Below are 12,776 nucleotides of genomic sequence, written 5' to 3'. Positions count from 1 at the left end.
TAGCTGAAGTTATGTGAAATGTCAACTTTTCTTTGTTTTGTGTTTATTTTGGAGAGTGTATGAGAACATGTTTTATACAGGCATACCCCACTTTTAAGTACACAATGGGGTTTATTTACTAAAGCCAGAAAGTGCAAAATCAGGCTCACTTCTGCATAGAAACCAATGAGCTTCCATGTTTTATTACCAAAGCTTAATTGAACAAGCTAGGGTTAGAAGCTCATTGGTTTCTATGTAGAAGTGAGCCTGATTTTGCACTTTCCAGCTTTAGTAAATAAACCCCATTGTGTACTTAAAAGTGGGGTATGCCTGTAGCAGAGAGTAGGTAACATTTGTCCATGGAAATGATATGTTACTGTGCTCCTCTTCTCTGTTATGAACGGTAGCTGTCAGATCTTCCATTGTTTTAATTTCATAGATTTTTAGTAAACCACATACATATGTATGGGGTATAATTTGATTCCATATATCTAGTATACAGACACAATCTACGTTTAGCAAGTGTATGGTAAGTGAGATCTTATGGCATTTAACTAGGATTTTGTTCACATCTAAAAGACAACTGACAAAGTCTGTCCCTAAATCTACTGATATCAATTGCGGGGCTAGGTTTGCACTTCTGAACAGGAGTGTAGTAGAGGACACTGCTAGAAGTTATGTAGTTCGGCCTAGCATCTCCAGCACATATTTGGGACCTGTGGATATATTTTTATGGAGAGGCCCTGCAACCCAGTACCAGCATGAGAGTGGTTTGTATCCCCCATGACATCTTTAATATGATGGCTCATTTTACTGACCAGTAGAGAAGCTTAGGCAATGAAGTGGGAAGAGGTTGTTAAAATTTGTATTGATCAGTTATATTTATCTCTGCATCTAATGATCATTTTGCCATGCGGTTTTCAGTAAGGTGACATTTGCTTATGTGTTGTTTTATTATATGCACACTTTGATGGTTTGTGGCAGGTTTACTTTAAATAATCTGTAAGTGTAATCTTGATGATTTTGCTAGTACAAGTGTCTGGCTGTTTTTGCTGAAAAAGCAATGTTTCCTGCTGTGATACATTTACAACTTTGCGATTTCATACAAATTCAGTAAACATTAAATTAAACATTACTTTTGATATCAATTACAAAAAAAAAAACCCTCAAAAAAACAAAGCATACATTTTTAATTCTGTAAAATATATGTGGTTGCTTTGAAAATATAGAGAACTGCCCACAATAAATGCATGCTCTAGTGTTTCTGTGAGATAAACTGACACACACTTTTGGGTTCTGCTGCAATTATCTATGTGCCTAGTAAGCATTCACTAATGTAAAGCAGCACATAATACAAAAAGATAATAAAATATGAAATGCAAGTCAAATGAATAGATTAGGAGACTAAACAAGTCCTAAATAGGACTGTGCAGTTACTTAGTTAAGCAGGAAATAGGTTATGCAATTTTCTTTCCTGCACTCCACTAGCTGCAGGAAATAAAAATTGCTCAATTCCCCCATCAACACAGTCATTGTTGATGGGAGAATCCCTCCCATGGACCTATTGTGAGGAGGGGGGGTAAGGGTGATGTTGTACAGGAAGCCTTCCCTGCCAGGAGAACATGGTAATTGCTATAGCCGCTGGCAATATTCACATCCTAAAAATCCATCATGCTGGTCGATCGACTTGGGTACAATCAGCCTGCCCGTAGATAGATCGAATTTTGGCCGGTCTGTCCTGAAAGGGCCAGGATTCGATACATCTAATGGCTGGCTTTAGTCAATAGGCATCAAAGTTTGATCAAGCTGCTCAGTGCACCCTGTGATTTAACAGCCCTGGTCAAAAATGCTATCGCTCTTTCTCAAGTCTACATTTTTGTGTGACTTGTTTGTGATACTAAGTGGTATAGTCTTTAACTTATCTATGCTAACATAGAGCACTGGAGTAGAAGAACAGAAAGCATCTTTCCACTAAGGCCTCATGCACACTGGACATTTTTAAGCCTGCTGTTAGGGGCATCTGCCATTTTATTTTCTGCCTCTAAATGCCCTGCATGTTAGCCTATGTACCCATACACACATTAGAGGCAGAAGAAAAATCCACTGCCAGTGCGTCCAGGAGCAGCAGTGTTTTTGCAGAAAAAACGCTTGCTGTGTCTAAATGCGTGTACATGCTAGGCGCGTGTAGCGATTGATAAATGATTATTCTGGCCAATGAAGTGAATTAACGCTTAAGTGCTTGACGGGCCTAAATGTGCTACAGTGTTTGCAAGCAGCAAGTGTTTTTTCTGCCAAGATGCTGTTGCAAGGAGGAAAGGAGAGATGGCCAAACACCCAGTGTGCATGAGGTCTAAAAAATAAAGATATTTTAAGGCATTGCAAGTGAAACTCAGTTGAAAACCATTACAGACAGCAATATAAGGATTTAAAGAGAAAAAAAGTGTTGTCATTTGAAAAATAACAAACTGTATTTTGTCACGTTAACTTACATTTTTTCCAGATCCTTTCATTTCAAAATGCACTAATGCGTTACTGAATTTTATAAGTTTGCAAGTATTTAATAAATGGTTTAAACATTAGATGACTATAAATAACTTAATTTGTGATTGAAACAATAATTCAGTTTTTCTCTGCATCTTGCAAAGCTCTCGCGGGAGGTCACGAAAATCTCACCACCATCATCACCGGCATTCTCGCTCAGTAAGTTCTGAGTCCAGATCTTCAAGCTTTGAAAACAGGTAATGAAACAGTAATGCTCAATATATGACAACTTCCTAAACATTTATGTGTAATGTTTTTGGACACATAGCCAATATAACATAGCGTGCTTTGTGGTACACGGTCATTGATCGCAGTTATAATATGGATGACTTGGCCTAACCATTGAGCCAACAGACTCATCAGGTTAGAGCCCTAAGTATTTGGCTGTAAAGAACTACCTGAGAAAGCTCTCAACTCCAAATGAACAACCAAATCCACATATATATGGATAGATTAATGTTTAAGATAAAACAGGATTTTATTGCAAATAATAATAATACTCTCTGTTTTCATGAGTCCAATTGTAAGCCAACTTCCTTCTGGCTATAATAATGTTGAGACCTATATAAAGTGACTTTATATTATATTGTAGCAATGGTTTTAACCTCCCTGACAGTATTCCCGAGTGTGGCTCGGAGGGGATTTTCAGTACCAAAAGCGGTAACCCCGAATCACACTCGGGATTGCTTCGCAGGATCCAGGAAGAGGTTACTTACCTTGTCCCCAGGATCCTGCGATGTCTCCCCGCTCGATCTATTACATGGGGGCGTAGAACGGCGACGCACAGGGACGGAGACCAGCGCCAAATTAAAAAAGTAAAAAACACATTACACATACAGTAAACTGTAATCTTACAGATTACATTACTGTATCAATTTATTTTTTGTCCCTAGTGATTTCTCCAGTGTCCTACATGCAATTTTACATTATAAAATACTGTTCTTTCTGCCTAGAAACTGGAGATTGTCCATAGCAACCAAAAAGTGTCCCTTTACATCAAAAGTGGTTTTAGACCAGCTAGAAAACAGCGATAATAAATTAGAATCACTTGCAGAATTGAGCAATAGTGATTTGTGGGGAAATTCATCATCAAACACTAAAAGTAATGACAGCGAAAATTCTGCAACTGAGCAAATTTCTGTGTTTTTGATTTGATTACATTATTGAATAATTTTTATTATTATTATATTATTATTTGTTATAATTATTTATAGTTAATTATTATATTATAATTTATTACTTCATTTTTCAAACTTTATCATACCCGGGATGTCTACTAGACTCTTGTTTGGACAGATTTAAGTGAGTTATCCCTAAGAATTACAGGCCTATAATATAAAACGCCAAATTTCAATGCAAAATAATTGTGCCGATTTCAGCATAAAAAATCAGACATAATCATACCGCCAGGGAGGTTAATGAAGCCACCTGTCCACTGATTTTGTAAGGGTTTATGTATCTGAGAAGAGAGTATCACAGTCCCGTGTTGTTCTGTACTTCAGGGTGAATGCACACTTAGGCCCTTTTTACACAGACTGTCCGATCAGGTCCGCCTGTCAGTTTTTCAGGCAGACCTGATCGGACCTTTCACTCTCCCCTATGGAGAGGTGGATGACATGTCCGCTGACATCCGCCATTATCTGTTCCTGTCTGCAAAATCCAGACGTATAGTGGTTTTATTTTCCATCCATCTAGTGGATTGAATGAAAATGGACAGGCAGTCAGTTTTCACCCGATTTCCCCATAGAGGAGAGCGGGACTCTGTCAGTCTCTGCTCTGCATAGTGAGTGGAGACGGACCTGTCATATGCCTGCTTAGCGGGGATCAGCAGATCAAACCGAGTCCGTCAGGCGGAGGCACACGTGTGAAAGGGCAGGGCTGTTGCTAGACTATTTTGCGCCCTAGGCAAGACCATCTATATATGTCTATACAAAAGCAGCAGCAGTCTTTTATTAAAATAACATATATATACAATATATATTATTATATTAGAAGACTGCTGCTTTTATATATTCTATTAAAAGACTGCTGCTGCTTTTGTATATATACAGTGGGGACGGAAAGTATTCAGACCCCCTTAAATTTTTCACTCTTTGTTATATTGCAGCCATTTGCTAAAATCATTTAAGTTCATTTTTTCCTCATTAATGTACACACAGCACCCCATATTGACAGAAAAACACAGAATTGTTGACATTTTTGCAGATTTATTAAAAAAGAAGAACTGAAATATCACATGGTCCTAAGTATTCAGACCCTTTGCTGTGACACTTATATATTTAACTCAGGTGCTGTCCATTTCTTATGATCATCCTTGACATGGTTCTACACCTTCATTTGAGTCCAGCCGTGTTTGATTATACTGATTGGACTTGATTAGGAAAGCCACACACCTGTCTATATAAGACCTTACAGCTCACAGTGCATGTCAGAGCAAATGAGAATCATGAGGTCAAAGGAACTGCCTGTAGAGCTCAGAGACAGAATTGTGGCAAGGCACAGATCTGGCCAAGGTTACAAAAAAATTCTGCACTTAAAGATCCTAAGAGCACAGTGGCCTCCATAATCCTTAAATGGAAGATGTTTGGGACGACCAGAACCCTTCCTAGAGCTGGCCGTCCGGCCAAACTGAGCTATCGGGGGAGAAGGGCCTTGGTGAGAGAGGTAAAGAAGAACCCAAAGATCACTGTGGCTGAGCTCCAGAGATGCAGTCGGGAGATGGGAGAAAGTTGTAGAAAGTCAACCATCACTGCAGCACTCCACCAGTCGGGGCTTTATGGCAGAGTGGCCCGACAGAAGCCTCTCTTTAGTGCAAGACACATGAAAGCCCGCATGGAGTTTGCTAAAAAAACACCCGAAGGACTCCAAGATGGTGAGAAATAAGATTCTCTGGTCTAATGAGACCAAGATAGAACTTTTTGGCCTTAATTCTAAGCGGTATGTGTGAAGAAAACAAGGCACTGCTCATCACCTGTCCAATACAGTCCCAACAGTGAAGCATAGTGGTGGCAGCATCATGCTGCGGGTGTGTTTTTCAGCTGCAGGGACAGGACGACTGGTTGTAATTGAGGGAAAGATGAATGCGGCCAAGTACAGGGATATCCTGGACGAAAACCTTCTCCAGAGTACTCAGGACCTCAGAATGGGCCGAAGGTTTACCTTCCAACAAGACAATGACCCTAGTCACACAGTTAAAATAACAAAGGAGTGGCTTCACAACAACTCCGTGACTGTTCTTGAATGGCCCTGCCAGAGCCCTGACTTAAACCCAATTTAGCATCTCTGGAGAGACCTAAAAATGGCTGTCCACCAATGTTTACCATCCAACCTGACAGAGCTGGAGAGGATCTGCAAGGAGGAATGGCAGAGGATCCCCAAATCCAGGTGTGAAAAAACTTGTTCGATCTTTCCCAAAAAGACTCATGGCTGTATTAGATCAAAAGGGTGCTTCTACTAAATACTGAGCAAAGGGTCTGAATACTTAGGACCATGTGATATTTCAGTTTTTCTTTTTTAATAAATCTGCAAAAATGTCAACAATTCTGTGTTTTTCTGTCAATATGGGGTGCTGTGTGTACATTAATGAGGAAAAAAAATGAACTTAAATGATTTTAGCAAATGGCTGCAATATAACAAAGAGTGAAAAATTTAAGGGGGTCTGAAAACTTTCCGTCCCCACTGTATATGTATATATATATACTGTATATATATACTGTATATATATATATATATATATATACTGTATATATATATGTATATATATATATATATATATATATATATAAAACTAGTCTGCTGTTGCTGCTGATATATTGCGAACCATATTGGTTCCGGAACCCCATCTCTTCTCTCTTTATTCGTCCTTAGTCACTGTCTTACCTTCTTATTCTCACCCCTGTGAGGGACAGGGACCGACTGCGGCCTGCTCTGTTGTGTGGGTGGGAGGAGGAAATTACATGAATCGAGCAGCACCTCATTGGCTGGAAGCGCTGCCTGGCAGGCACCTGTCCTGGACTGGCACTGCTGGTAGCCTCTGGCTATTCGCGATCTAGATTGGCAGAGCAAGTCCGGCCCAGCGAACATCAACCAATCTGGGTCGCTCTCCAGTTTTCACACAGGTGAGGCCTGCACAGTGACATTTAGCAGCACTGTCTGCAGCAGTATGCCAGGCCGGCGGAGCCGTGGAGTCTCATGTGGCACCGGCCACGGCCGCCAGCGAACAACAACACACATGAAGTCTATCCAGCGGAGTCTGGGTAAGCCGGGCTGGCTGCACCCTCCCTAGGTGGCAGTGTTCCCTAGGCGGCAGTGCGCCCTAAGCTGGCACCTAGTTTGCCTAGTGGGATTGCCGGCCCTGTGAAAGGGGCCTTAGAGGAGACAGCAGAATCAGTGGGAACCCATGCTGTTACATGCATTATGTTCAGCACTGTACAGTGCCACATAACATATTTCTTAAAATACTTTTCATAATATTTATGGAACCTATTTGTATGGGCTGTAAGTGGGATCCTAAAGTGTACTGTTTGGCTACTAAACTGTAAACCTAATTACTGTGGTATAGAACATTTTGTGTTATCTGCTATATAGCAGCGAAAGATCAGATCCACCCTTTGTGATAACAAAGACATATTTTTTTTCACTTTAATCATTTATTCACAGTCATTGAAATATTCTGTTTTAAAGTTCCTTGGCACAAGATAAATGCAAGTGAAAAATGTACTCCTTTAGAAATTTTTCGTAATAAAATGTAGTGGACAATAACTAGGTTTATAAATATTATAAGCTAAGGAGCTTTTATAACCTAAAATATGTATTATGTAAAATCATAATCAACTAATTTGGTTATTTTTTTATTTATTTATTAGGGCATTGTTTATCAAGCTAAGCCTTTATCATTTTTATTTTTGGACAGCTCGTTGCAGGTACAATCTTTACTGCCTTCATAAAATGCACTGTCTGTCAGAGGAAATGTCACAGACTAAACAGGAGCCTCTAAGTGGCACTGATGATTTTGCTTTCCTCTGTTTACATTCTGTTTTATGACAGCTGTTGGGCTGTTCTGTGGAGACGGCAGGTGATTCTCTCTGCGTGTGTCCAGTTGTTTTTGCAGACCTACACACAGGATACCATACCCCTGTTTTATATAGAAGTCTGGCAACTGTCACATAGAAGAATATGAAGCTGTGAACACAAATTTTTAAGACCACTAAATCAAAATCACCTCCCTCTTCTGACATTGTCAACAATCCATAAGATAATGATGGTCATTTCTTGGAAACTGCTAGAGCAGTTTAAGACAACACCACCACAATGCTGCTGAACTGTATTTTAATACCTCAGAATCTTCAACAAATATTGTGTTTTTAAAGCTGAGCTCCAGGCATGTTCAAAAACACTATTCAATCCAGTTATCTGTTCATTGAAAAAATGTATATACATGATGTAATATTCAGAGGTATAGCTCCTCGGGACCATGTGCAAAGCCATTGGTCTTAAGCATAAAGGTGTTTATTTTTCTTTCAATGCAAACGAATATAGGACTTTCAGCAGCAACACAAGGTTTACTTCCAGAAAACATAACAGAAAAACATCATAACAGCACAAACATCATAAAGGAAACATAAAGAAACGTAAAGTTCATATACAGGATTTACCCAAAAGTTAGCACAGTCCAACCCTGGTTGTTTGGCAGCTCCCAGCACATGTGCAGCACTCCAACAGTTCTCTCTCTCTAACTCCTACTTCCCACCCCCAAAACTAAGAGTTTCCTATTTTATGTGGTGCTTCCTGGAGGCTGCTTAACCCCATAGTAAAAAAGGATACCATCCAATTAGGTCATAGAAGTTGCCACCATCCCTGAGACAAGGAAATAAATGTACCCCCTCAGATAGTTAGTGGGACTTTAACGGCAACAAAGTAGTAAAAAGAACAGTTTTATTGATACAAAATACAAGGATAAAGAAATCGACATATAAATCAAGTAATATATAGAAAAGCTAAAAAAAAAATATAAATATGCTGGTGTAATAGTTGAAAAAGTGTATATTCGTGCAGTCTCCCACTTGGACCTACGCGTTTTGGTACTGAACAAAAAGGTCCCTTCATCAGGGGGACTTGTGGGAAGAATCACACCAAGCATATTTAGTATGAGAAGCTCACTGCCAGATCCCGGAGGCAAACCTGTCAAAAACGCCACAAAATACCAAAGGAGGACGGGGCGTATGGCTGGTCCCGCCTTATCCACACTGGTTCACCCGTATGACGCAAAAATGGCAAAGCTCGGTGGCGACTTATTCGGATGGACGAGTACCATGCTCTGAAGAGCAGTGAATGCTAACTCCGGATTATCATGATTCTGCTTCCGTGAAGGAACAATCTACCTAATAGATTTATCGGAGCTATCTTCCTGCACAGGGTGGTCTTTCCCTCCCTTTTCTCGTCCCTGCACTTTTTGGTCTTTCTTCCACCCGTTTCTCTTCAGCCTTGAGGCTCTTTTGCTAACATCTGGACATCAACCTATGTTCCATCCAAGACATCATCACCCTTTCTCCTGCGAGCTTTGTCATTTTTGCGTCATACGGGTGAACCAGTGTGGACAAGGCGGGGCCAGCCATACGCCCCGTCCTCCTTTGGTATTACGGGGCGTTTTTGACGGGTTTGCCTCCGGGATCTGGCAGTGAGCTTCTCATACTAAATATGCTTGGTGTGATTCTTCCCACAAGTTTCCCCTGATGAAGGTACCTTTTTGTTCAGTCCTGAAATGCGTAGGTCCAAGTGGAAGACTGCACGAATATACACTTTTTCAACTACTACACCAGCATATTTATATATTTTTTTTAGCTTTTCTATATATTACTTGATTTATATGTCAATTTCGTTATCCTTGTATTTTGTATATTTGTATCAATAAAACTGTTCTTTTTACTACTTTATTGCCGTTAAAGTCCCACTAACTATCTGAAGGGGTAATTTTATTTCCTTAACCCCGTAGGGACTGGAGTCCCTGTAGTCAGGAGTGGAGGTCCTTTTTCCACCCAAATGTCACTCCAGGCCTCCAAAATTCTGGGTCCCAAATAAATCTCTATTAATACTAAGAGGACTGCAATTCAGTCCTTCCCTTACTTGACTACCCTGAAATTCCTCGCCCATCATGGAGGAGAACCCTGAGTACACAGACATTTCCTTTAAAGGGTAATTCTGCTTTTGTGTGCAAAAAAATAGCAAATAAAAAAATAATATAGCATATACAATTACGACACAAGTCTTTTTGTGTTTGAATTACCTTTCCTTTTCAATCTGCAGCTCTGCAATTTTCTGTAAAATGCAATGCAATATGGCTAGCTAGAGGTGTTCTGTACAGAATGTGTACAGAAGGCCCCCAGAAACATAATTTCCTGCTTGTGTGATTGGCTCACTAATTTTCCCAGAAATCTGCACTTAGATACAATTCAGATATCAGGCATCCTCTGCAACAAAAATGTAATTTTTGGTGAGATACTCCCAACAGAAAATTATATCTAAAGGGATGCATAATGAAAGTTTTTAAGAGAAACAGCAACTGAAATTTGATTGATTTACTACACAGAGCAAAATGTCCAGCTTAGCCTATTGACCTTCCAGCTGAATTATGTTTAGAGTTTGTTAACCTTTAAAAATACTTTAGTATTATTTGAAACAAGTGATGAAAACTTTAGCCAGTAATTTCCAGTCTTTTCCAATGTTGAGGGGAATTCTATTGAGGGGAACAGCTCCTCTCAGCCGTGGCACATCTAGGTGCTGCATCCCAAGAAGGTTTATTGCTCATCTGCTCCATAGTACTATGGAGAGTAAAGCAGGTGGAATAACTACTTGGCATACAGGCAAGCTATATCTGATATTGTAAGATATATAGCTCAGTTCTTTGAGTAGCTTTTTCATTTGGTATACCTACATTCCTTGAGAAGCTGTAGGTTTATTAGCATTGGGGTAGATTTACTAAAACTGGTGCACTCAGAATCTGGTGCATCTGTGCATGGTAACCAATCAGCTTCTAACCTTAGCTTGTTCAGTTAAGCTTTGACAAAAAAACCTGGAAGCTGATTGGTTTCTATGCAAAGCTGCACCAGATTTTGCACCATGCAGTTATAGTAAATAACCTCCACTGGCTCTTTCAGTTGTTAGGACTGATATTCTTACTCCTTTATTTCAGACCACGGGAGCAGTCTAGAGAAAAAAAACATCAATTAAAAAGAAAAAAACACAAATACCATCATTCTAGGTCTGTAAATAAGAAGCAGAAAGAAGCCCCCCCTCTGTCTGCAAAAAACAGCACGTACTCCACCAAGATAACAGTAAGTAGAACTTTTCAATTCAAAACAGCAGCATCCCTTTCTACTTGTGTGATACATAAATGAATGGATGCAGCTTACTGAAGTTGTTCACTTTTAGTGTTGGATGGGTCTGAAACAAACAGCAATTCATTGGAATTAATGCATTTGTCATATGTACTATATGGTCCAGTAGCATAGTATCTCTCTATGACAGAGGATATTTTAAAGATATAGAACCATATACCATCATTTGTCAGTAAGAAGTAGTTCACTGTTTTACAATGTCTTGTCAGGATCGTAATCACTATTTTTTAAAACATGTGTCTGAGAAATAAAAAAAAGTTCTCGGATTAGAAAGAAACATTTGTGAGCATCAGCAGATTTTTGAGAAGTATAAATAGCAGGTGATCTCTGATAATATAGAGCAGATAAAATGTTTACTTCCAGAGTAACGGTACATGAAACCTCAAAACATGGTTTTATTTTTTGTATGTGAAATGCACCACCCTGACCCTAACCCTCTTCCTTCCACAGCCCTGACCCTAACCCTCTTCCTTCCAAAGCCCTGACCCTCTTGCTAACAAAGTCATACAAGCACAAACAAATATACATTCAAACCAGAGTATGAAGAATAATTCACCAATCAACATACCAGTGTATTTTCTAGATTGTTGCAAGGGTTACTCTGTGTTGAAAAGTTTGAGAAAGGCTGGTCTAGAGAAAGGTCAGAAACACATGGGGAACACATGCTGACTCCATGTAGTTATGGTACTACTTGAATTTGAACCGAGGATTTAAATGCAGCAATGCTGCCCACTGCAGTACTATGGCCTAATGTGTCATCAACACTTACATTAATTTCTATTCTGTAGAGTAAAAAATTTTCAGGTGAATCTGAGTATTTCTGCAACAAAATAAGGAAGAACAATCACAATGGAATATTGCACAGCTTTTAAGGTGGCTTAGAGTAATGTTGTAGGCCTATAGCCCTTAGCTCAGTGCAGAGTCACTGCACAGGTACTATCTGAATAAATGAGAGCAAACCAATAAAAATATATATTATAGACATAATAATATGGGAGGTGAGGTTACAATAAGCAAAGAAAATTAACTTTAGTTTTACTAGTGGTACTGTGTTCATACAGAGATATATGATGAGTGACTGATGAGTGAGTACTCATTTCATGACAGATAATAGGTGACTGTACCCAACTTCAACCCTAAGGTAATTTGAGAACATCTGATGTATGCCTGTTACATTATATCCACAAAAATTAAACAGGCAAGAATTCTGTTAATTCTAGTTCTACCAGGGGACCCTGGCCATCTGCTGGAACCATTCGTTCGTTATGGAATAAATACCCTCTTTCTCCCTTTGTGGTACAAATGTATTTTTGTTTTAGGCATTAGGACAGTATACTTCTTCATTTTTACTAAACTCATAAATATTGCAAAACTAGCTTTTGAGTTTATGACAAAATCATATTAAATATGAAGGCAGTGGCAACAGCTGCTGTTAGAACAGCTGCCACATACTTATTTAAATGACCATGGCATCTCACACTGAAGTAGTTTAAGAAATAAATATTCCCAGTTCTAATAAAGTTTCAGTTTAAGTATGGATTCATTTTATATTTGCATGTGTCTAAGGCCTAGAAAGTGTCATTGTTCTCTCCCGATTACATTAAGTCTAATATACTGCTATGAGATGCTAGTTAAAGTTATACAAATGCCTCATGTGAGACTCCCTAGTAATTGCCTGAGAAGACCTTGAAAAGCTCCAGAATAGCCAAGAAAAGGTTGGAGTCTTAGGCTGACCAAAGGTAACTGTGTGCCAGCCTGGTCAGCCATCTTTCATCATGACCACTACCAGATTAAGCAGACTGAAAGTAATGGTGATGAAAATGGTAACATCGCTAGAAATCACACATATCATTTAACCTTAAT

At 39.3% G+C, this 12,776-nt stretch overlaps 1 protein-coding gene across 4 annotated transcripts in view; it reads left to right on the top strand.

Annotated features, from left to right (window-relative positions):
* SRRM4 (serine/arginine repetitive matrix 4) overlaps positions 1-12,776 on the top strand; it is a 242,204-nt gene that overhangs the window by 186,958 nt on the left and 42,470 nt on the right. For 2 of the 4 annotated variants that reach the window (XM_073625503.1, XM_073625520.1), the window contains 2 exons: positions 2,625-2,717; positions 10,709-10,851. In XM_073625503.1, the coding sequence (XP_073481604.1) occupies positions 2,625-2,717; positions 10,709-10,851 (236 nt within the window). The remainder of the gene's footprint in view (positions 1-2,624; positions 2,718-10,708; positions 10,852-12,776) is intronic. The other 2 variants (XM_073625510.1, XM_073625529.1) reach the window with 1 other exon arrangement.

Source organism: Aquarana catesbeiana, linkage group LG01 (genome assembly GCF_042186555.1).
Source record: "Aquarana catesbeiana isolate 2022-GZ linkage group LG01, ASM4218655v1, whole genome shotgun sequence".
NCBI lineage: Eukaryota > Metazoa > Chordata > Amphibia > Anura > Ranidae > Aquarana > Aquarana catesbeiana.
This window is presented reverse-complemented; position numbering and strand designations above follow the sequence as displayed.